The sequence below is a fragment of the Dendrobium catenatum genome, unplaced genomic scaffold (genome assembly GCF_001605985.2).
Source record: "Dendrobium catenatum unplaced genomic scaffold, ASM160598v2 fragScaff_scaffold_772, whole genome shotgun sequence".
NCBI classification, from domain to species: Eukaryota; Viridiplantae; Streptophyta; class Magnoliopsida; order Asparagales; family Orchidaceae; genus Dendrobium; species Dendrobium catenatum.
This window is the reverse complement of record NW_021319234.1, coordinates 174363-201298: the sequence shown is the minus strand read 5'-3', so window position 1 is coordinate 201298 and position 26936 is coordinate 174363. Positions and strand designations below refer to the sequence as shown.

Below are 26936 nucleotides of genomic sequence, written 5' to 3'. Positions count from 1 at the left end.
TGGTTATGGATAGGATATCAACCACCCGAGAAAGCCGGCAATGAAGGCCGATTGTGGAAACTAGTATTCCTCAACATTCTGGCAATGAAGGCCGATGATAGGAACCTGTATTTTTTTTCATAATTCCGGCAATAAAAGCCGGGAGAAGGACTAATATTTCTCCAAATTCTGGCAATGAAGGCCACAACCACAAAACAGAGGGCATGAGCGGTTTGGACTTACTCGACTCTCGTTCGATGTCCTACGGCAATGAAGGAAGCTTGCACAAAATAGAGGGCACGAGCTGTTTGGACCGCACGACTCATACGACAATGAAGGCCGCTTTCTCCTCTCTGCTTTCTTTGATTCGTATATCCCAGGCGATTCCGACAATGAAGGCCGGAAAAAGAATCAATATTATTCAAAGGTTCGATAATTTTTTATAGTAATGAAGACTGTCTATTGGATTTTGGACAGCAATGAAGGCTTCCAAAATAAGATCCCTTTGATCTTAAGTTACGACAATAAAGGCCAATTTTATATCAGTGATGAAGGCTGGTTTTTGTTTTCACTAATTAAGGCTTTCTCGGTTTATTAAACCGAACCAGCCCAGTCTTGATTTTAAGGCTCGGATCGGGGCAAGCTAGGCACGGGCAAGGTTCCGTCCCTTTAGTCGCAAGAGCAAGTCCATGTGAGCGAGCCTCCAGACGAAGCTTCCGATTTCGATTGATTCCTCCATACGAGGTTTCCGGATGTGCGAATCTTGCGTGCGAGCCTTCTGAATGGTAGAAGGCGGTGTCTGTCTCCCAAGTCACACGTAGGCGTGCTGATCACAAGCTTGGTCCCATGAGTAGCAGTGACTTCCTCCCGCGAGTCGGATAGGTGGCTTCGTCCAGCGAGTCGCAGGTGTCCGGCGATTGGATCGGGCTTCCGATCAGCTTCGTCTTCCGCACGGACGGTTCCGAACGGGTACGACACTTCTGCTCCTTCATTTCCTTCGTCTCCTTCGTGGATGTTCGTCAAGGCTCCTTCGACGATAGTTCTGAAGTTCCTATCGGAAGTTCCGATCGAGTCGCTCGTCCCTTCCGGCATTTCTGGTTGGTAGCGTCAGCAAGGCTCCGCCTCTCCTCTTCTCCTTCTTTTCTTCCTCCGTTCCTGGCTCCGTCATTCGGCTTCTTCCGCGAATCTTCTCGCGTCTGGTGGCGTCGGAAAAAAGTCCTTTCTTCGCCTCTTGCTTTTTCGTACACACGAGGAACTGAAAGGAACGTTCTTCAGCGACAAATGAAGACAGACCTATTTTCTTCGTCGATCCGGCAATAGGAGCGGCAATGAAGGCCGGCTTCCTTTTACAAAGAATTGGCAACAAATCGTGTCTCTGATACCATGTTAGAATTCATAGAATTTGAAAATGGTAAAAATACCTTCTACTTATTATACAAAATTATCCCTATTTATAGATCTATACAAGATGTCTTAATAAAGAAATAAATAACTTCTAATTGATACATAATTGCCTCAATATAATCCTTCTTAATTCAGCTACCCAAATATAGAAGGATATTGGCGTGATCCAGGTGAGCCTCCCATGGATTCTCATCCTGACCGTGGGATCAAATGCCAAGGGATGACTGAGATTTTGACAAATCTCAAATTTGTTAGGCCTCAATCCCTATACATTCATTCTTTCCTTATTTTCTCTTTCCTTCATAACTATGATTTTGGGATTGAGGTATTATCACAGTACAAGTGTATTCTTTATTTTCTCCCTCTTCTTGATCTTCATCTCACAAGTCTGGAACAATTCACAGCCATGACCTTATGAACCTGATTGATTTCCAACAAGTGTAACAGAGTAAAGGACTGACTACAATAATTTCAAAATATTGCAAAACAAAGTTGTAAAAAACTATTCAAAAGTTAAATTTTATGGAATGAGTAAGAAAATCAATATTGCTGTATGAAATAATAAAAAGAGAAAATATTTTGGTCATTTTATAACATCCATATAAGTAGATAAACATAACTACACATTTTGCCAAAGACACTTTAATAAGGTTAAGACTTAAGAGACGAGTTACAACAACCAAAAAGCTGATCCACCCAAAAACTTACTATCCGTTCTAGAATAAAAAATTTCCCTTTAAAATGTTAATTTGCGAATCACGAAGTACTAAAATTTCAATAGCATCATAAAGCTTCTTTCTCACATTCAAACATAGCCTAATAGTTATGAACGTGATAATGGCAATTTTTTATGTGCTCTGAACTTCCTTATTGTTGTTATTCCAGTATGGAGTTATATAAAAGCCATACATAACTCGCAAAGTTAAAAAATGTAGCTTCGACCCCTTTATTGTTGGTACTCTTAGTTGGCATATCTTTCACAAATTTTCTTGAGTATTTTCTAAAATCAATAAATCAACAAATTCCATTGCCTTCACACCAAAATAGCATGCACAGAAATCATTAACCATTCACCAGATTACCTTCATTCTCCTTGCAAACAAAATCCCAAGTTATACATACAAGATTTGACCATCTAGCATAAAAAAATAGAAAAACAAACTAACAAATGCTGCACCGCATTCCTACACTGGAAATAACAATAAAGGAATCATCATCGGTAATGTTGTAATATCAACTTTAGACATGGTTGGATGGCAACATAAATGAAAGTTGAAAAGAAGAAGTGCAAAGATAGGACAAAATGTTCTTCTTTGAAGTAGCAATTGCAAAGCCACAGAATATTAGGTGTATATAGAAGAAAAGCACAGGACAACCAGATTACTTCTGGGCTCCTAAGAATCATATTAATGACCGAGAATAGCCATGAATACCTTAGACAGGGCAAAAAGTTGGGAGTGCATGCCACTTTGGTCACGGTTGAAGTTTGGCCCTAGGCGTTCCATCAGCGCGACAAAACACCAGAACGATTCTGACTCGTCCTCTATCACAAACAATATGGGTGATAAAAGATCACTCATTCCCTGTAGCCAGAAAAAAGGTTAAATAATTTGAGGTAAACAATTCAGCTTATATTTACATGAAAATAAAAGAAATCATGATCACTTAAGAGGAATCCCATTATATTCTAATCTTTTCTTGCACATTTGGATTCCACCACCAACTATTTTTACTATAAGGAGCTTTTCCCTTTGATACTCCAAGGACATCTTTTACAATATTCTTAATATCACTAGCCACTTTTTCCCACATAATATTAGCATCCTCATGCACAAACAAAATCTTAAGATCTAAAATCTTATTTCCAAAAATATTTTTGTTAATACTCTTTAAATCCCCCCATCTAATCCTAGAAAATCGTTTTACTTTATTTTTTATTTTATGCCTCTTTATCTTAAAGTTGAACATCACTTTTTAGTGCTTATGCTTCTGTAGAAAAATTGAGGAAATTATAAATATATCAAAATGGTTGAGCGGTATCTTTCACATATACAAAGAGCAAGTTTGGATAAATCATATGATAGCATCAGTTTACCGGGAAACCAAATCAGAGCTTAAAAAGTTAATACCCTTCATGGATATTTTGGTATCCTCATAAAGCCAAGCCAGTTCCTTTAGATGTATAAATAAGCATAAATGTAGAACGTAAACTATAAGTGATAGTGACCTGCTCCGCATCTAGATAACATATAATTATTTATATACCTCAGGTCAATGAAGGCCAAACTATACTGTTTTCTAAGCCAAATCAATTCTGGAGTTAACATAGATACATGTACGGTTTCAACAAAACACATTAAATCTATAATACAGATAGGCATGTGGAAACTAAATACAAATTACAAGTTATGCAAATTTTAATGGGAAAAGGACCAAAATGGTCCCTTAACTCTTTATGAAGGATCAAAATAATCCTAAACTATACTAAATGACATTTTTGGTGCCTTAAGTCCTTAAAAAGGAACCAAAATAATTCCATGAAGGGATTAATTTAGTTCCTTTTTAAAGAACTAAGAGACCAAAATAATCTTTCAATATAGTTAGAAAATTATTTTAATCTACAATAAAGAGTCAAAGGACTATTTTGATCCTTTTATCTTTTCTAAGATGGTCATTGAGCAGTAATCAACTAGCAATTTATTTAAACAACTCGTAGAAGCAACAAATATAGATGGTAACTTTTCAACTAAACAAAATCAAGATTGCATTTAAAACACCAAAAACACTGTGTCAATGTGTGTGTTTTTAGGAGAAAGTATTGCATTATGTTTTGTTATGTTTGCATGTATGCATCTAGCATTGATATCTAATTGAGTTCAAAAAATTTTAGCCCGACCCAAAATTAAAATTTGTATTGACTTGACTCAAAACTATTCACTTATATCAAGTTTGATTTAAAATTTATTTTTAATTACCTATATCTACTAATATAAATCTCATGCTATATATATATATATATATATAATAATGACATGAATCCTTTAAGAAACCTTTAATAGGACACAATGGAGAAAAAAGATTCATGTAGCCGACCCCACGTAGTGGGATAAAGGCTTGTTATTGTTGTTGTAGTATATGAATATGTATTTCAAACCAGATTTCAAGTAGATTCGAGATATTTGATCTATTTGGAGCAATCTAAAAATCTATTTCAAGTTTGAACTGGAGCTTTAAATTGATTCAAGTTGATTTTGAATGAGTCTCAAGTTTTGTTATTTTGAAGGAAATGAAATGATGCAACAGCAATCAAACCCACCCATATGTACTTTTCGCTAATGAATCAGAGTATAAATTCATGAGGTGCTCAATTTGTAAATGCAGAGAAAATGAGGTTTAGATTTTATTTAACAATAGTATAAACTAATACTAACATAATTACTCTTGGAAGCTACTTGCAGAAAAAGAATGTTTAATTCTATCAGAAAATTTATAACCAATTTGTGAAAGACCTTTAAGAAAGGAGAACAATAAATAGCCTCAGATGTAGTAGATGGAATAGAAGAAGAATAGATGATAAACATGAGAAAGGTTCAAGGTTTAATCGCTGAATATGGCGTTGACAAGATAAACTTTGTACAGAAAAGGGGGAAAACAAGAGAAGGGACAGTAAGATCATTAGGAGGAAACAAAAGGAAAAAATATATGCAATAACCGAGCTACACCTGTGAGCTGCAGCTTATCAGCTTCGTGAGTCATTGTGAACTAGCAGAGAAAAAATAAAAGCCCTCCATAACGGCAAAAGGGAAGCTTAACACAAAATTAAAACAAAAAGTGGTAAAAAATAAATAAATAAATAAGGGTAAAAAAGTCTATGAATCCAGGTTCCTAGTTGCAAGAAGCAATTATTGGCTCTATTTGAGGCATAGTTACAGATACACTCAAGCAAGTCTAAAACTCAGGGTTAATCTTTGAACTGAAGATTAGGGTCAACGTTTTCAATATTTTTTTTCCTTTTTACCTCCCGTATTATAGTCTGCACCTAGAAAAACCTCATAAGACATTCACAAGTACCACTAGTTCCTGTTACAGAATTGCCGATAATTGTGTCTTTCCACCAGCAAGACTCCCAACGAAATGTTTTAACCAATATTTTGCATCATTAACATTTTAGTAAATTAACAATTTTGTAATAGGATCACAATGGACAAATTCATTTGGTGAATCATCCAGCACAACTTTTTTAATCTGCCAAAAAACACAGTGGATTGCAAAGCGAACCCAAGTTGGGAAGTAATAAAGATTAACCCTCCATAGGATCATGCTCTTAAAAATCAATATTTTCATCACAAAATAGATCAATGATGCAGATTTCCAACTCACCTGACAATAACCTAAATCAAAATTATAAAATGAGTATGTCAGCAATATATCATGTAGAAGCTTCACATGTGGATTATCATCTCCATCATAATATGCGACAGATCTGTCTGTTCTAACCTTGAAAAATGAAGAAAGTAAAATCAGTAAAATAAAATATTTGAAACAGTTAATAAAAATAATTTAGAGACGCCAAATCTTGAAAAGAATGAAATAACAAAATAATATAGTTCCTCATTACCACGTCCTTTTCAATAAGTCCCCTTCTTTCTCTAAACTTGCTAAATCTCTTGGCTTGGGTCGTTGAGATACTCTGCACGATGTATAAAGATAATAGATGCAACAGCCAAACTAGAAATGCGCTTTGATAAGGTTAAATCAATTACATATTTCCATGCTGACAATCAGATATTAATATATTAGCAATTGCTACAATAATCAAAGCCATCTTCAAAATGATTTTCAACGGTGTAAACAGAGCAGCAGATGATAAATGCAGATAAAATGATGCAAACTTGGATATAATTAATGACCCGCATTAACTTATTGGAGAATTGCGTTCAGTATTGATGTGATTTAGAGGCATGACAATACTACTGGCAGAAGGAAAACGAGCAACGCATATAGAAAAAAAAAAACCATTGTGTATTTTTTTTAAAATCATGTTTAGTCTTCCTTAAAGGAAAAATAATTGGCATTGCTTTCAGAAAGTGAGATGATTAAAAATTCAAAATAAGATCCCTTATCAAAGTTTTAGTAGGAGAAGGTTTTTAATGGGTTCTAGTTTAACTTATTCTGAACATTATATACATATATTTGTTGCATATTGTTCCATCTATATTGCTTGGCATAATATACACAATAAATCAGTAGATAGGCACAAGTTGAAAGCTCTAGGTTGTTCGTCAGCAAACAAACTTCCATCCACCATGTGCACAACACCTAATGGGAAACAATTGCCATACCAAACAAAAACTAAAAACCCATCATTGACTAGATGTGTAGAATTACATGCAATATTGATGTGCTTTCTTTATATAATAATACATGCAGAAGAAAAAGAAATCATCCTGATAAGAAAAATAAATTTGTTAAGCTTTTAAAGAACTATGTAGATTAAAATAAGAACCCTACAGCTGCCGATTTTAGTCAGAAAGTGTGAAAAATGGGTTATATTTTTGAATGTCAAAACACCTAATGGGAACATATTCAGTTATGGCATTGCTAACATCCCTATTTTACATATTTTATTATCAACATAGCTTCGCATAATATATACATCAAATATGTAACTCAATCAGAGGGCAGGCATAAGTTGGAAGTTCAAGATCATTTGCAAAGCACCAAATTTTGAGATCATAACTGAGCGTCTTAAAATCTGCAATACAGCAGCATTTCATTGAGAGTAATCATTTTGAGGAAGCATTAATTGCTAAGCCATTCTTACCTAAAACTAATTAATTAAAAAGCTTTGTATTTATGCAAAGCTCATAGGGAGTATTTCAGACCATCTAAGAAGTCATTTTAACTACAAACTCTAAAATAATCATTGCATGTGATAAAAAAATTTGATATAAAATTTCCCTGATATTTTTCCATATAAATAAAAAGTAAACGGTCACCACAACATTCTCATTACTTTAATTCCAACTATTTAGGCTCGGTCTATGAATCTTTATATTCCATTCATTCCAATTGTGTTGCATCATGTGATTCTATTTTAAGAAAATCTTCTTGCAAAATTCCTAACCATGTTGCCCATTGTTTGGTTCTTCTCCTTTCTAACACTTTTTTATCTATCATATTATTGATAAATCTTTTCCCCTCTATTGTATATGCCTAAATCACTTTATTTTTCAATAGCTTCTCTTCAATAAGTGCTTCTCCCACCATCCTATTAATAATCATTTCTCAATTCCAAGTCCAACTTAAAATTTTGATTGCCACTAAACTTAATTTGGCTATTAGTGATTTCGTTATTATCCAATCTTGGATCCAAATAGCATAATCAATCTAAATTCCGTTTTAAAAAGTTTGCATTAAAGTCTCCATAGTCTACATCTATCATATAATTCTTCTTCAGAGACATCTTTCTATTTTAACCACCCAACTTTATATTGATGAAATATCCTCAACTATACTCTTCTGCTACATAATAACTCACATATTCTTAAAATTTGACTGTTAAAACTTTTAAGAAATTCAAATAATGAGCCTTCTTAGAAAATCAAATCGATTTTCCCATACCAGAATGGTTTTTCAAAGCCTATATTTCATTATCCTCACTCATACCTTCATTGTCTAAATAAGTACTTCTCTATAATTTTCATGATACCGAACATCTTCTTTGTTCATAAATATAGGAAAAGCAATTTGATATCAATGCCATACTTTATACACATGTTGAAAAGATAATCCTAGGTATGACTTCTGCACTACCTATATTGAGATGCAGAAGCTAGTAAAGTAAAATTCATTACAATGTGATGGAAACTCCACGGCTTAGAGTTTATTCAGTTCTTATCAAGTGTCAATCTTATACTCTCTATCATGGCTCAAATTCATCAATGGTTAATTTGCAACTTCTTGAGGTTGTCATTTACCTCATGTCTGTGGATGTTTTTCTGTTGTCATATTATCAGTCTTTAGCCGATTAAGAATAGATTAACATTTTTATGTTTATTGAAGGGTTGTTTATTATTTTTATTGAGAAAAAAACATATAAAGGTTATCTAAGTTCAAATTTATGCATTTTAGCTAACAAAAAAACAACTTCAAGCCTTCAATCATTCCACGCCTCCCTCTACCTCTAAGTTGCCTGACTCAATAGCCCCTACCTTCTCTTCTTCTAATTTTGACGGCCCCTCTACCCTGTTATTGTTGCCTTTCCCCAACATAGCTACGTACAGGCAAAACCAACTAAAACTACTCTTGTTGTCTTTCACGTTCCATCAGAAGTCACCCACTGCCAGATTTCTTGCTCTCCAACTGCATGCACTACTAAGATCTGAAACTTTTCACTCACATTACTGAAACTTCTATTAACGCAGTATAGATGCCAGAGTAATTTTCTTCTTACATTGCCATGAAAAGAAGCTTAATAAAAAAAAAACTCAGAAGATATGAAACAGGACTGTAAATAAGATGCAAACTCGTTCTAGACTCTATTTACAGCAACATTGAAGGATAATGAATTTGAAACATGCTAGAAACACTATTGTACCCCACAACAAATGATGAAGTATGCAATGGGGTTCATTTGAAAATGATCACCACTAAAAAAAGAGAAATGACAGTATAAAGCAGGACCTGCCACTGGGATTTTAAGCACTCATACTCAGACTTCTTAGCTGAAGTAAGATATTCCCTCTCTGCATATGTAGAATCATACAAGTGGTATCCCAACAAAAATTTCCAGACCTGTACAGAATTTAAAATCATGCAACCATCAAATGATAGTAATAAAGACGGAGTAGTTATATCACATCTATATAAATCTGAACTATATAATACAAACCTCTTTTCTCAGATTAGATTTGATTCCTCCATAGAATATTCGCTTCTTTAGATCATTAGAATCATTAATTCTGCCTTCAGAGTCCAAAAATGCTGCCCACTGAAGAAGATCCGGTCAATAGTCACACAATAATATACGTTGTCATCTCCAAGAAAAAAAATGGTACACGATGCATGAAGCTCATGCCAATGCAAATTCTGAGGATGGATTGATGTATGCAACCTTATCCCAATATTTAAGAGAGATTGTTTCCATCTCTCAAGCCGTGACCTTGAGGACTTAATGGAGGCAACCTAACTACTGCTGTAGCCCAAATATCTCGTGACTAACTTGAGAAAATAAATACCAAAAATTCTGTCCAAAATACTTTAATCAGATATTCCAGGCCACATATCAGATGTAGTAGTCAACCAAAAATGCAGCAAGGAATATGAATAGATTTAATCAGTTTAAAGGCTTGAGGATTTTCCAGCAGCGAAGTAGAAAATCCTTAATAACAAAATGAAAGGGCTCCATTTATTGAACATTTGTTAGATTTTCAGTCACCTGAATGTTAGTTAAGCAGCTATGGGTTCATATGAATTACCTCCGTAAATACTTAAATCAACTTATATAGCAGAACTAGTGGAAATATAACGGAAGGATGTCGAGACATCACGGTGTGATAGGTTTTAACATTCTAGCAACACAATAATATGGGATTAGTTAAAAATAAATAAATATAAGAACCAAAGCTGCAATGTCGAAATGGCAAGGACTAGACGAATACTTCGATATCTATCAAAGAATTGTATAAATGAAAGTACATGTTGATTCCTTTCAATTATTGACAATAAAAATAAAGAGAAGAAATAAAGCCTAGGTGGTGTGATCAAACGACGGATAAAATATGAAACCCAAAAAATGCATATAACAGGACACTACCAAAAGATTTCGCCCTCATTTTGCGAGGAATTTATGATCTAGTTCAAGGTTTCTTATAGGCGCAAGCCCTTATGCTTAACTACCTCTCCCGATAACAAAAGATAACTTTCAAAAGGTTAGTCATTAAGTGTTGAATATGTGGTATATAGTAGCAGTAATTTTGGGTTAGGATTTAGAGAAATTTACCACCACTAGCTTCAATTAGATGGCAGAGCTAATAGTGATGAGCTCAGACAAGATGTCATGATTTCATAATCTCAGGTTGTCATTAACTCTAATCTACTAAGTCAACAGAGGTTGTCAACCAAATCTACTAATCAATAAATTCTTAGCATATAGTAGCAGTAATTTAAACTTGGGATTGAGAGAAACACCACTACTAGCCTAATGTGGATGGTTTAGAGAATGATAACCAATGCGATCAAAATCTCATGGTTCCGTCATCCCGGATTGCCATTGACTCTGATCTACTTAATCAACAGAAATAATAGACCCAACCTAACCTAAAAAGAAACCTTGTCGACAGCCATAAGTTGCATTGTCCATGAGGACCTTATAAAACTAAGAGAGATGTTTGTCTAAGAGGATAATTTTAAGTTGACCTTATCAAACTATAAACTTTGTCCTATCAAGTGCATCCAATGATTCGCAAGTCATAATAGCTTGAAACATAGGGGAACATTCACACTATGGTTGTGACCGTAATATAATGATGTCATTTTGTGGAGTCAGATAGCTCCATCATAATGGTTTTTTAATGGTGTCATTTGGCAATAAAACCACCCAGTTAGATAACTTGTGTCACATCCTTACTAAAATGAGATCTTTAGAGTCAACATAGTAATACACTCGACAAGTTATTAGCCCTCTGTGAGCTGACAGTAATTTCAAATTTGTAGCCATTATCAAAATGTTGCGAAACGTGGATACATATTTGATTTAAATTTGAGCTGACAGTGATTTCAAATTTGTAGCCTATATCCACCACATAGGCTTCCTTACTATCTTGTTGCCCTCAGCAAGTGTTGAAGTCATCAAAAGCCTCTCCATTCAAGTTGATGGCTGACATCAAAAGCCTCTTCTTTCAAGTTAACATTAGATAAGTACACCACCGTATCTAAATTAACTGGAAAGGATACAAGGGGAACCGCAAAGCCTGTACACTGAATCATCTGCTGCTGGTCTTCTGTGGAGGAGGCATTGATTTCTCTAGGCACTGTCTTCGCAAGCTGAGATATACTAACCCAACACAATCTCCTGATAAAAGCCGCAAAGCTAATCAGCCAAGGGGAGGCTTCCTGCCATAATTACTTCAGATGTCTACTCTCCACTACCATCCTTGGAGCAAGACAAATCTCAACCAACAAAAGCCTAGTTTCTGTGCTGGTAAGATAGTGAGATAAAGGGGTGAGAGCTTAAATGGTGATAAGAGAAGTGGGGGGAGGAAGCGATGCAAAAGTAACTAGATATTAGGCTCCCATGAAATTTTCCAGTTTTTTTTCTTAACCTAAGGATCTAAATTAGTGATGATAGTTAGTTAAAGCTCTCCATCGCATAAAAACAAAGCACCACAAACACAAGATGAACACTATGACAATGATTTAAGTTCTTTCAAACACTATTTTCCATGGCGAACAAAACTTAAAAAGCAATAGGAATGAATATCACTTGTAGATTTATCTCCCATTTATCCACCTTTCTAAAATGCACTTGCATCCACGTTTTGATCTCAAAGTCAATCGGTCAAAACAAGCACAAGCCATATTTGGTCAATTACTTCATTTTTCAATGTTAAGAGCGCCCAAGGGCAGACTTAACCCATAAAATGGACGTCCCTACCCAATTTGTAATGATAAGTGATATTAAACAACAACTAATAACTCCTGCATAGACATTCCCCCAATAACGCCTATGGATAGCAATTGGTTGGGAGATTACCTGTCATCCTCTCAGTAGCTAACATGTGACCATCTTGTTCTTCACCCCCAGTCTAATGCAATGAACTGCTAACGTTGCAAAGTTTGTTACATGGAAAATTTTAGACCTTGGCAGAAGCAAAAAATCATATCTTATTCCATAAATACCTCATGTAACCACATATTATATATTTTTTAGCTTCCTATAGGCCCTAGCCTGCATAAAGCAAAGTTCGTAACAGAGAAAACTAGGATTCAAGAAACACCAAGTGTTGATGCGAAGAGGATCCACCTTCTTCACTATCAGAATTACTGTTCATTCTTAATTTCCTCTCATCCTCTGTCATAATTTCTCCTTCTCCGTGATCTCTATCCTCTGAAGTAACTCCATTAGTTGAATCAATTTTAACTGTCAGGTGCAAATCTCACATCAATAGACCACACTTACATGGATGGGGGTTACAGATATGGTAGGGTGTGTTGTTGAGATAATGATCATAAAGGAGAAAATTATAATACACATTTGGGGATAAAAAAATATTTGACGTGTAAAGCTGCTTTTAAATCAAGTTGAAGACTTGAAATTTGACAACATAAACTTTGAAGGGTTGCCTAAAGCAATGATTATTCTATATTAAAACTTGCAATTACGGTTCAAACTTCAAATAACAAAAACAACCTATTAACCATGTAGGGACAAGGCTGCATACACCAACCCTCTTGAAAATTGAAACATAAACTTTTTAGGATCCTCACAGGCCACATATGCCCTATCCAGGCTGACAATTTCATAGTTTCATTAAATAAAACCAACTGAAAGAAACAGCTATGCATAAGTAAAAAATTAAATCAGATAAAGCATCGAAGATTTGCCACCTAAAAAATGCAAATTTCAAAAATGAAAAGTAAATTAAATATGGACTATGTAAAAAAATGCATGCGCTATTTTAAGATAAATAATGACCATCCAAGAATATGGGTCATTTGCAGAAACATGACCACCTGTCCGCATGACATAAGTCATACAAACTTGCATATAAATCAATCAGCTCCAAACCATGGCACCCTAATGCCCACTGACATTATTTTAAATGTCAAAAAGATTCTACCAATAAAAGATTAATAAGAACAAAAATACGAACCTCTTCAGCGTCTAAAGGATCCTGACGGGGTTCTCCCATAGCTAGCTGAGAGTTGTCAAACTGTCAAGGAACATGTTAAAATTCTATTAATTTAGTACGCAACAATCACAATATTAAAAGGCAATTTTTACATTAAAAAAAAAAGCCAAGCTGATGTCTAAGGAACAAATGAGATGGCCATCACATCATTAGTCCAAATAATGACCAAAACTGACCATTTTAGTCCATATATCATCAGATTTACCTGGTACAAAGCCAACTTTGGAACTCCATGGAATGTTGTCTGGGCATTTCTCCAAATATATCAAATATTTAACATAGCTCGCCCAAATTGAAGTGAGATAGATAGATCATTTTTTACAACTAATCTTTAATATTATCTCATTCCTACTTTTCCTTCTTCAACTATATCTAATTTTTTACCTTGTTCAGTTGAAGTTTCACAAGATTTTTTATTAGCCACTTTTGTTTTTTTCAGTAGATCCAAGGCATATATTTGTTAAGAGAAATATGCTTTATTCTGCTCTCTATTCCTAAGAATTATTTGACCTTACCAACTCTTTAAACTCAAATTCTTTATAAAGTTTTTTTTTAATAGACTAATTTTCTCTATTATCATCACATGTGACAATTATATCGTCAAATTCTATTATCATCACGTTTTATGAAGAGGGCATGATCTCCTTGGTTTTGTTTATATCCATCATTCATAGCTTTTGTGAACAAACAAAATCATGCTCTCGGAGATTGTTTAAAGTTATACAAAACGTAATTTGTACAATCTGTTCTTTATGAAAAAACTATCAAAATCCAGGTACTTGATCCATATAAACTTTTTTCTTTAACATCCCAAAGTAGTAAAGCGTTTTTTACATCATACCCCTACACAGATCATCCATGATTGACTGAAGTAGAAATTAAAGTAAATCTCATTTTATCATATAATGTTCCTCCAGTGGCTCACAATTTTCAATCTTTTGCAAAAGTTGTGGGTGGTTCTTTGGTCACGGGATTGCATCCCTCTACATCTGTACATTTTCCTTTTCATTTACAGCAAGGCTTAGCTCCACTAAATCACCATCATATTAAGCCAAGGCTGCAATCAATTTTTTTTTAAGAAGAAAAAGATATCTATAAGTATGCTAGACGACTTTCTTTATCTATTGTTGGCAAATTTTCTTTGAATCACTCAAACGTGGAAGTCAATTGCAAATTATTGTTATAACAACACTAGCTTATTGACAACTCTGATAGGATTATTAATCCTCATCAAACTGTTATAAGACTTTCCTCCTATGCAACTTACATTATACTCTTCCTAAGCATACCTTGTATGTCAATGACTTCCCGGTTTAATTACATTTCTACAATCAATCCAATTTATACTCCTTGGTAAACTTTTGCAATTGATACAACTACTGCTCCTCTTTCACTACCACATGCGGCAAAATTTTTTGTTGAAATTGTCTTTACTTTGCCTTTGAAAAGGATTTGTGGATTGGCTCAAAGTTTTTTGGAGTTTGGCAAAAGGTAGCCCTTAAAGGCATTCCCCCATTTCATTCTTTTCATAAAATTTTTAAGCCTAATTTCTATTATTGTGTAAGGTCCATATGGAACCAAGGAAATCAAACATTCAAGTACGATAGAGAAATTTAAATGCTCATACCCCTCATAATCCCACATTAGTTGATGCTCCTCCATCAATAGTTCAAATATGCAATCAAACTTCGAAACCTATCAACTTTCCTTGAGATATTGAGATTGTTATTTCAACCATTTTCAGCCCTACTGAAATAGTCTCCGCATCTTCCTCTTGCAAGTCTTTGGAATTTATTTCGCCAGTTTTGAAAGTTCCCCCACTCCCTCCTCTTAATGAAGACATAGTTGACCATGACGTTATGCATCCTGAGGACTCTAATCAAAGCATTACGAGTCAATACATTCTAATGGATATGAGATTACAAATCATATTTATCAAATGGGACTGTAATCAAATAAAAAAAATCATCACTCTCATGTTTTAATAGGATTCAAGCAAGGCAGTTCAAATGAGTTATATTTATGTTTTGTTATTTTTTTATACTAGTGGATGTTTATTGCTTCGGCTTTATGCTTTCGTGTATTTTTATTTTTGCACTTTTCTTTGTACTCAGACAATCCTTGGTAATTTTCCCTTCGTGCAATCATCATTATCTTGTTATTAAAGAACAATTTTAAAAAAAATAACTATCACTTAAAATAAACTATTCATGAAATATTTTGACAAGCAGTAAAATAGTGATCATACATCATCCAGCTAACATGAGTAGTTCAAGGCAAAGAAAACTAGCGAAATTATAAGAAAGATGAATCCCCGCATATGTGCAACAACAGGAAATCAAATTTGGCCATGTAAAAAATATTGAAGCCACTCTTTAATCTTCAAAGTGAACCTATGAAAAGGAAAAAAAATTGCACATGGAGCTCCTGCTACTGCATGATCCTGAGAAGAGTTTCGGAAGCCTATTTTAAATAGATCTATATAATAAAATCATCAGAACTCTACAAGATAAGCTACATCGCATGGGATTAACATAAGACAATCAATCTTTAAGAGATACCAGATAGCAGTCATAAGAGTATAGACTTTAGATGGCAAAAGAATGGTTCAAATAGTAAGATTACTATTCAGTCTAAATAAAAACATAGCACAGCAAAATTCATGATATATTGCATAAGCAGTGCAAAAGGCTACCTCCTCCAAAGGTTCTGAAGACACAAGTAGTTTATCTGAATTCATAGTTTCAGACAGAGCTGAAGATTTATTTTCATGCTGTTTCTCATAAGCGACGAAACCCTTATTTTGGCTTTCCTGAAAGATCTGTGAGGTGGTTTCTCGAGCAAACTTCGTAATAAGAGAAAATTTCTCCAAGACTTGAAGTGAAATGTCACGAGCAGGATCATGATTCTTTGGCATGTGCCTCCCACTGTATTCTGAGGCACTAGAACTTTCAACATAGGAAGAACCTTCAGCTGAATATCTAGCCGTTGCATTATGTGCGGGACTGGCTTTAGAAACAGCAATAGCCCTGGGCAACTCAAGAGAGGACAAGCTTCTCTGCGTGATGACAGATAATCAAAAGGGATTTAAATTTGAGATGTCATGATAGTCAAACATTTTACATGGTATTATCCAAGGTCAGAAGTCATGCAGATATCAAACAAATGTAAGCTTCCTCCAATAAGAACATTCTCTACTTTTTATTTCACTGAAGCAGGGTTCATAGGGGAGAAAGAAGATGAAAGAAAGGTGTTGAAGATTTTATTCCTAGACAATGAGCATTAACCAATATATATAGAAAATGCATCGGACTAGGCAATATATTGCAAACTTAAGATGATAAAACAAATGAAACCAGAGACCTCCTCACCATCAAATTTTCCTGCTATGTGAATCTTCAAAGATAAAATGGGTGACTAATGATCATTTACAAGTAGTAACTACTCCTTTATTATGATATTATTTGGCAACATAGAAACCTTAAATCTTAATCTATGAATTTAAAATTCCTTTATGTTTCTAATACTCAATCCTATCACATGTGGTGAGATTTGTCTAAACTATAACATATATTATTTATATTAATACATGGAATAGCAGTAATCCAATTTTGACGTGGAACAAAAAGAGTAATGCAACAACACAATCCCAACAATAAAAAAATAACGAAAAACAATTAACAGACTAACAGATCAGTAAGAAAACGATAAAAAAGCACACAACCGAGGATGCGGCAACTGTTCAGTTATACTTTTATGCATTTATATTAGTAAATAACTAAATATCCACAATGGCCGACCATGTTTACGGGAGAGTGAATATAAATGACAACGGTCATAAATTATGCACTCATAAAATGCATTAAAGTTGAGAAAATTTTCAGTAGCTCCACAACTTCTCAATGCATAAACAGAAATATATATCAGACTTGTGAAGAAAAATTATGGTACATAGAAACTTGTCATACATCCTCAAAAATTTGCCTGACAACAATTAAGTTATGCAAAGCAAAAGGGACAAAGCCAAGAATGAGCCTAAGTTAAAATAAAGATCTGCAGCCCTTTGCTAAAGACTCAAATGACTAAGCATCAAAATTTATAATTCTTGGAGACACTGCCAAAAGGCTATCTTGAAAATCTTCCAATAAAAATGTAAGATGTGTTAATTACAAGGAGGAAAAGCCGCTCAGATCCTTCCAAGTTGTGCAGTCCTGCATGAGATAACCTAACTTGGCTTCTTTTAGTGCAAGTATTGGTTCTCACAAGAACAAAGAAGATAAAACCTATGCGTAGATTGATTAACACTTCTGCATAATAAATATGATATTCGTACTATTTAATATGTCAAAAAAAAAACATTCAATCAAGTGATAATTTTCTTAAACCGGCAAAGAAATGCACAGTAACCAATAAAATCTATTGAAAGAGCACCTGAAGAGGATCGCGGAAATCATTCACAAGAAAGATATTTGTATTATCTGCAGACCTGCAAAATATAGTTACATCTGATAAGAACAAATATTAGTAGTACAAGAGGAATAAAAACACATTCTAGTTTTGCAACCTCAATTTAATAAAAGATTTTGAGTGCCGCATCCACTTTAGTAAAATTATAGTTTCAAAGATGAATCTTGGAGAAAGCTTCTCATACACAATGGAAGCTTAAAAAATGAACTAATAAGATAAAATGGATAAAGTGATAAACACATATTAGAAAGAAGAAAGAGTAAAAGATAAAGTGGTTCAAAGTCGTGGAGAAATTTTTACATAAAATAGACTTAACTCCACGTGCAAATGAGAATGAGGATTCTAAAACTGACCATAAATAGTTTATGAAAAATGCTTTTCTCAAGTTAAAGCAACCTGAAAACAATGACTCGATTGATGTTAAAAGAATAATCAAAAAGGACCAACCTCACAATAGCCACATGTTGCTTAAGGTTTACGAGAAATTCCCGGACACCCCCACTGTAGAAATAAAGTGGGGGATATGCAAGTCCTACAAAAAAATTTCAAATATGAGATCCATATTCAATTTTGTGTTTTCTATTCAAACAAATCAAAGACAATGGGATTGACGTAAAAGGATCCAGTTATGTGTATGAGATGTTATCATGATAAAAATAAACAAGGGTTAATAGACAATTTCAAAAATCAGATAATTAAATCTCATAAATCACCAAAAATGGTGCCAGAATCTAGCAAACCAAAGCCAGCTCTAGCCAATCCAATAACGCAACTAAAGAAGTTCAAGGCAAAAACTTTGTTTAAGAAGAAAATTACCTCCACTGCAATGATTTACTAGTACAAGGTAATTATGACAAGTGAATTGGCAAAACTTGCACGAATTAACGGGACTTGCTAGAATACATACAAGTTAAGTCATTTGAAAATTGCACCAAAACTTCCTTATTTTTATTGATAGACGAACTGCATCCCACACAGAAACAAAAAAAAAATCACTCAAAGTTCCCAAAATCAATTTTAGTAAATGCTTTTTAAGCAAAATATAGGCGGGAAATCTTTCTAAAGTCCCAAGATTTCCAATTTTAAGCATTCATGCACATTGATATATAAAGCTTAAAGGGGCTTGAAAGTCTAAACCAAGTCCCATGTTGGTTCATCAATGAGGACTCAATGTATAGTTTCAACTTTCTCAAAGCTGTGAAAATCTCCATATAACAAAATGTGAAGACTTCATAAATCATAATAACTGATGCATTTGTCTCTGTATCTCAAAGAGCTACAAAAAATCAGTGAGTCTAGCAAGAAAAAAGTGAAAGAAAAATACTTACTAGTAATATAGTTGAACATACCTGATGATAGGACAATAATTAGGTATTGCCAACCAAGAGGAGGCGTGTGTCTATGAACAGAATGCACATCACTAAATGGTAAATATTTAATGGCGTACAATTGCCTATCTGCATAGCAATATGTAAAATTAATTGTCAAAAAAGATCTTTGCAGGACGTAACTAAAATATAGTCAAATTTACAGAATTACACATGGATAAAACAAAAAAGAAAATGTTTATGTTGGAACTTTTGTCACTAGGAGAAGGCGCAACCTTTTGTTAATATTGAATTTGATAACTCCCCTGTAGAGTCTTCTTTATAAGGAATATCAATGTAAGGTACCCACCGCTGGGAATATACAAGCACAAAATTCAGGATCAAAGAGCTACAATAAAGTAGGCACATTAATCTGCAAATAACAAACACTGAAGACCAAAGAGCACAGAATTTATAAAAGATAAACATATTCCGTACATATAAAAAACAAGCATGCAAGACATCATTAAAGCAGAGTCATTCATTCTAGTCAAAGAAGCCATGTTCCATAACAGTACATGAAATCTTCTTTTCATAGGCCACAATATATTTTTGTTTTTGCTTGATCGGGCCACTATACATTGCTAACAAGAAGAAAAAGAAAAAATGTAGATTTCAACTCAAGCTCAAGTTAAAGTTCAGCCCTAATGGATGGGTGTTTCTTTGCAAATTTTTTTCTCAATTTTATAAGTGGAAATTCCACTATCCTTTGCTCCCATTGTCACCTTCAGACTTCCAATTAATTTTTGCCACCAATAAGAATGCCAACTCATTAAACCGGGTTAGATGGGGTTAAGCCTATCATGAATCTTGCAATTGAATTATTTTGGCATGAAATTGGAATTGGGAACACAACTGGAGCTACATGAGATAGAAACAAGGGCTTCTTAATTTGCATGTTGATGCCTAAGCCGGTTCTCATGTAACATGCATGGTTGAGCATCTATATATCTTGGGTTTCTAAACCAACGTGCAACCATAGAAAATAAAGTTTATTTTGAGTATATAAACAAATCTATAGGTGGCTTGAAGAAATCAATAAGATCTCGCAATTTTCTGATCTACTTGGGATGCCTGGTAGTTGGAGGATTTCAATGAGGAAGAGAGGCACCTCTTAAAGTTCTAGTAGATATCATGATGAAGGCCAGTGTCTTAATGTGAGATAAATTTGAGCTTAAGGTTTTTAGGCTTCTAGTTGAAAGTTGGGTGTAATCGAATTTTGAGAATGATTGGTGAGTGTACTTGCCATTGTACAGCATTTGTGATTTCTTATTCAGTGGATCAAATTCTATCTCTATTCTCTTATGAATGTAGGCCAAATTAACAAACATCAGGTCCATGACCTAAATTACGAAGCTTAAAATGCAAGGTATAGGTACAATATCAGAGTACATGATCTTTAAGAAACTATACTTTGTTGGGCTTGTATTTTTATATTGAATCAAAGAACAATTACAATTTCATTTTGCCATGTATCTAAAACAGCATAACCAGTAGTAGAGAATATGTGAAAAGCGCATTAGATACTCTTAGCAACTGTTTGGTTGCTTGAAAAAGAAATGCAGTGTAAAATAAATGTAGTGTAAAGTAAATATAGTGCATTCTGAATACTTTGCTCTTGTTTGGTTGTCTACAAAATAAACGCAGGAGAATTGTTTCCCTTGTTTGGTTTGGTAGATACAGAGTAAAGTAAAAGTGATTTTTTTATAATAATTTATTCTAGCATTAAAACTAATGTATTTATAAAAACAGTGTATTTATAATAATTAGTATTATTTGGTGTTATAAAATATTAATCAGTGTATTTATTTATTGCACGATCTTATTATAAATTTTTTTAGATTATAATATATAAAATTATGTTGTGTATTAATTTAACAGTGTGTTGCAATAGATGAAAATGTATGTGTTAGAGAGAATTTTTAATCTAAAATTCTTTGAAAATTTAAATTTTTTATGTTTCAAGTAATGTTTTAACAAAAAATTTTGCAAAAAATTAAATTTTCAGCCTGATTATTTCTTTAATTTAGCCAAAATAAATTAATTGTTTTCGTTTAACAATCAATTAAAATACACAACAAAGTCCATACATTTTTTCAGAAATTGGTAACTATTAATACACTATAATTTATTTTTATTAACTAAATTCATCGAATATGAAATCCATTACAACAAGTGACATAGTAGTTCCTGATCTCTCTTCAGGCAGATCTCGTCCTCCACAATGAAGAGATCTCCCTTTCATGCATTGCTTTCTTGTCATCCTCCAACAAGCATCCCTCATTTTTGGCTATTTACAAGATCTCCCTCCCAGGCACAACTAGTAATCTTCCAGCATTCAATTCTCGTCCTTGACAATGATCTCCCCTTCACGAGCACCTTCTCATCATCCTTCAGCGTTCTCCTCAAAACTCGAGAGAACATAACTCTCATGTGCGACAATCTCCCTCTTGCTCGTCTCCTCATCTTCCAACATTTGACTCTCATCCTCAATAAGGACTCAACGTCCCTTTCTTGAGTGCCTTTCAACTTCCTTCAACATTCATCTCCTAAAAACTCGAGGACACAACTCTATCCCAATAGGGGTAGAATTTCACAACATATCAACTTACCAATCCAATTATTCTCTTTTCTCGATACAATGGTGATTTCTTTTTATACATCATGGTAATCAACTTAGATATTTTCAACAAACGCCACAAATAAAAATTCCAGTCTGAGACTTTCATTTTCAACTTGTCATGGATAAAGAACTCCATGGTCACATTGATTGTAGTGATCTAGCTTCTACTGACAGCTGATACCAATTGTTGGGTATTTAAAAAATTTGTTTAAGTATAGCTAAGAAGCAACATGACATAAACAGAAAAAGTTTGATAGGAAATGAGCAATAAACTTTAATAAATAATAAAAGATGGCAACTGAATATTTCTATGTAGGAAAAATATGCACATTAAATTTTTGTAGCTGCAAGGTTAGTCAACAAACTATGATATGTAAAATTACAACTGAAAATTTCATTCTGTAAGGATGGTATCCTAATGAAAATACACACGGAACTCAAAAAAAGATCAAAGCAAAAAGATCTCATGTAAGATATGTTGTTTCAACATCAATTTATTTATAATTACCAAGCAATAAGTTGATATAGATACAGATAAAACTATGTTACAATCTTCAGCTTAAAGGCTATACATTACTTTTTACTAGAAATGAGTGCTCATAATAGTAATTAGGGAAGCTTCTTGGAAAACAGCCAAATGCAAATATTTGTACCAAAAGAAGCCAAAGTCCAAACTCTACTTGGAGCTTACCTCAGGTCACCAAACAGAGCCAGGCTGAAGGAGATTGCAACTAGTCACTCCATTCAATGTGGAGGAAGAATAAAGCTGATTTGAAACGTAATGCATGGAAACAAGAACTGCTTGGGGATTTTAATATAAGATTGTTAAAGCCTTGCTAGTTATAGAATTAATGCTTACCCGAATTAAGTTCTCGGAATTCAAAAACTAACTATTACATAAGAAAAGGGCCATATACAGGCCTCCAAATGACAAATAAAATAAAAGACTAAAATGCCCCTTGGGCTACAATAGCGACCAAATACCCATAAGGGCAAAAGCGGAAAAACTGAAAATAACATAAACTACTACATGAAATGACTCAAAATAAAACTCATGATCGTAGCCGTCGATCTCCAGCGTCTCCTGATTGTACACGTGTCAAAAAAATGCTGACGATTCCCTCATCAAAAGCACTTAAAAGTGGTGAAAATTAAATCCTAATAAGGTTAGCATCTGTAAGTTGGACTTGGTTAACATCGTTTATTGATATTATATTTTTCATTACAAAAACTGTTGCTAGAATGCATGTGGTAAGCAATCCTATGAACAGTTGTATTTCTGCTAGTTGACGCCACTCGCTAAACTTAGTCTTATCTTATTAAACTTTCAAAGTTAGCTAGCTTAGATCAAATAGATAACTAAGAGGATTGAAGAAAGTGCCATACAAAATGAGGAGAAATTCAATAGGCTTCAAGAAATGGCCATAAACTTAATAAAAAAGGTCCAAAATCTGAAACCCAAGAACCTAGAATAACTTTTGGTAAATAATCTGTTGAGCTTTGCAATCTACATGAGAAAATTGTAGACCAACGGTTTAAAGCTTTCTTCCCTGTCCTCAAGCCAGACCATGAGATGCATGATTACTACTCATGCATGTAACTAATTCTATAGAGGGTGGTCGAGAAAATAAAATTAAGAGTTTAACATTCTAAGATTACCATTTTTAACTTCAATTTAGTTTACCAATAATATGAAATGTGTGGTAAAGCTTGTGATAACCTTAGTATGCCATCGAGACAAAAACATCAAATATGGACACTAATAAGCATGAAAATTAGGCAATCAAGTTTCAACCCTAAAAATCAGGAGATAATATTACAACTCTAATCATTTTGATGATGTATACAAAAGAAATAGATATGTACCAACTACTACATGAATCCTTCAAATAAACAATCAATCTAACAGAGCCAACAATAATAAGGTAGCATGTTTCTAGCAATATAATTTGGCCCAGCCCTATATATGATACAAAACGCCCAATAAGCATGAGACTACATAATTCATATTTAACAACAATAAGATATTTCGACTGAACTAAACTTCACCTCGTCACTTAACAATCTAGAATGAAATGCTCGTTGAATAATTATGATCAGTACCATCTGCATCTTCAACCTCATCCCAACTACTTGATATCAACTCCATTAACCCTTCTTTTGTCTATATTCTCGTTAATCCTTCCAAATGTTTCTCCCTCTACATGAATATCTTGCCTACTTTCCGGCATGCTGCCTTTCCCAAACCAATCTTTTATATTCCATTTGTATTCAACTTTACTACCTAATACCTATTGACGCATTTTATACTCTTTTTATGCTATTCCAAAAAAAAACTAAGTATAATTTGATTGTTTTATATAAACATAACCTCCCTAGATGAAAATAAAGATTTATGTTTTTATCGGCGTATTAGTAAAACTGAAGTTAGAGAGGCTTTAAAGAAAATGAAGAGTATTAGATTTGACTTATGTTAAGAAAGGTAGGGGTAGACCTAAAAAGACTTGGTTAGAAAATATTAGGAATGACCTTTCTTTTTTAGATTTAAACGAGAATTTGACTTTTAATAGGACACAATGGAGAAAAAGGATTCATGTAGCCGACCCCACGTAGTGGGATAAAGGCTTGATGTTGTTGTTGTATATAAACATAACCTCAATAAGACATAAGAAACAACTCAAACCACCTAACCTAAATGAAAACATAAATTCTAGAATAGCTGTAATCAACCCCAGTTTAGTATCTGATATCCTAAAATACCAAACTAAAAAATAATTACGCAACCAACACATACATGTAACTTCAATACAGTCGACCACTAGTCCTACAGCATATCAACTAAAATCAAACAATAAACCCAAAGCTTTCTCCGAATAAACAAAAGTAAACTCTCTCACCTTCAGCGGACCTCTTCGACCCCGCATCACTCAACCCATCAACCCCAAGCCACGACATCGACGTCGGAGCCCCGCCAATCTTCCCAAGCGAGTAGCTCCCACCTCTGCCGACGCCATGAATTTCCACACTAGAAAGCTTTAAACAGTTGGTCTGGCTTGAGGACAGGGAAGAAGTCCTATACAGCCATATCCCAAAACCTAAACGCCAGGGAAACAAAAAAATGTATGTTATAATAGGATGACCTGGAGGCGATCGAATTCTAGGGAAATCTTTCCCGGGATCCGGAACTTCCTCTTGAGGGCAACTAGGGCCTCGGAACAGTGTTTAAGTTGGTCGGCTGAGAGATGGATGGGCGGTGGTGGATCGGCGCAAAGAAGCACAGGGTCAAACGAGGCACTGGAGCCTACATTACCAGCTCCATAGACGGTGGCGGAGGAGTGAGCGGGAGATTAACCTCCACTCATCCGTCGTCGTCCACGCCGGATCGCAGAGTGCCCCGTCACAATGCCTCTCCTTTTCGCCTCAAAAGCTCTCAATGCCTCCCCTTTTCACAATATTCGCTATACTCGTTCTCGCCGCAGCTTATTTCATTCTCCATGCCCGCCGAAAGGTAGAAAGTTACCTTCACAGCTAGCGAGCTCCTGTCCTTACTTCTGATCAAAATGTCGCAACTTCCAATCCAAAAGGAAAAGGGAACGTCGTCGAAGGAGCGAAATCGAACAAGAACGAAGGAGCCAAAGAAGCCACTCGTGCAATCTTACACCTCCTGCGAAGCAATGAAGCCGAACAGCAACGACGATGCGAAGGATTTCATCGAGGGATTTTATAACCCGCTCAATATGAGCGGGTTTCTATTTCGCTAGAAAGACCTGTTGTAATACACGCCTAATGCTTTGGAGGATTTTCTTTTGTCCCGCTCAAAATAAATCAAACAACCGAATTTAGTAAATACATGCAATTGTTTTACTTTATCCTCCTAATTCAGACAACCAAACAGCCCCTTAGATGGGCTACCAAAAACTAGAAAAGAATTATCATCATCATTTGCATCATCCCAATTATTTGGGGTTGGCTTTGTAAATCATTGTTTTTCATTCATTCATGTTTGGTGATATATAAGGTGTTAACCCTATACTTTGCAAATTACTTTTCATAACTTATATACATGTAACTTTGGATCTATCTAATTTTTCATCCTAATCATTTGACTCTAAATTCCATCTACTCGTCGAATGATGAATTCGCTGTTCTTTATTTTATGTGTATAAACATTATGTATATATAATTTCTTAAGTTGGTGTTGGCATGTTTTCTGTTAATTGTTATGAGACATAGCTGTTAATTCATCCACGCTGGAACAAAATAGACAACTTCACTCAAACTAAAGGCATCAAATAACCATAGTAAAAAAAATAAAGACATGCATAAATTTTAATAAAACGCCAATCAATTACAGTACCAGAAAAAGGGATGATTGCTGCTTAATGAGACGCAACTGGCCACTGATTCTTTCCGCCGGGTTCTGCGTTGGGTGGATTGCGACATTTTCCCTCGAGTACACAGTCTCGCACGCATCATTCTCGTCGAATTCACGGGCCTCGGCCGATTTGGAGTACACGCTGCCGCCAAACCCCTACGAGAAAAAAGATCAACGGAGAAAATTCTAATAAATATATCGTAATGATGCTAGGGCTTCGGTAGCACGGAATGGGTTTTAACTTTTACCTGCTGCTGGGAAGAGGCATAGTCGGAATCGTCGGAGAGATCATGCTGTTCGTCGGATTCCGGCATTGCCGCCGGCCGTGAGGAAGAACGGTAATGGGCTTAAAGTGATTGGTCGAGCGTCCTTGGGCGTTGTGCTTGAACTGGAAGCCTCCCGCGGACTTAGCGTGTGCGTCTAAGGAGATATTATTCTGTAAATGCCACGTAATAACTTTTCTTTATCTTTTTTTTTTTTTTTTACTTATCTTATCTAAAATATTTTCTCGTAGATGTGTATTATTGAATGTGTGTGTGAAATAGGTTTTGTATATTTTTATACTGTTGTGTGCTGCTGTGTACCACTGTATACTTTTTTCTATTCAATGATCAAGTTAAAAGAGCATTCTTAATGATGTTTTATTCCATTTTTTATACTTGTTAGTGATGTGTATCGTTGTTGTGTACTGCTGTGATTTGTCGTCCTTTCACATGCTCAAGTTCATAGAACATTTTTAGTAAAATTATGTTCATTTTATGTACTTTTAGTACTATGTATTGTTATGTATAACGTAGTATTCTTAA

General features: G+C 34.5%; 1 protein-coding gene across 1 annotated transcript in view; it reads right to left on the bottom strand.

The window, feature by feature from the left end:
* The window catches only part of LOC110101721 (TBC1 domain family member 15), a 34972-nt gene extending 8409 nt beyond the window's left edge, over positions 1-26563 (bottom strand). The window contains exons 1-13 of the mRNA XM_020829744.2: positions 26379-26563; positions 26113-26286; positions 19369-19444; positions 19115-19222; positions 18213-18297; positions 17730-17784; positions 15994-16356; positions 13260-13319; positions 9278-9376; positions 9070-9180; positions 6002-6073; positions 5764-5880; positions 2817-2966 (exon numbers count right to left, since the gene is read on the bottom strand). Coding sequence (XP_020685403.1) covers positions 2817-2966; positions 5764-5880; positions 6002-6073; positions 9070-9180; positions 9278-9376; positions 13260-13319; positions 15994-16356; positions 17730-17784; positions 18213-18297; positions 19115-19222; positions 19369-19444; positions 26113-26286; positions 26379-26444 — 1536 coding nt within the window. The 5' untranslated portion in view covers positions 26445-26563. The remainder of the gene's footprint in view (positions 1-2816; positions 2967-5763; positions 5881-6001; positions 6074-9069; positions 9181-9277; positions 9377-13259; positions 13320-15993; positions 16357-17729; positions 17785-18212; positions 18298-19114; positions 19223-19368; positions 19445-26112; positions 26287-26378) is intronic.
* Positions 26564-26936: the final 373 nt, after the last annotated feature.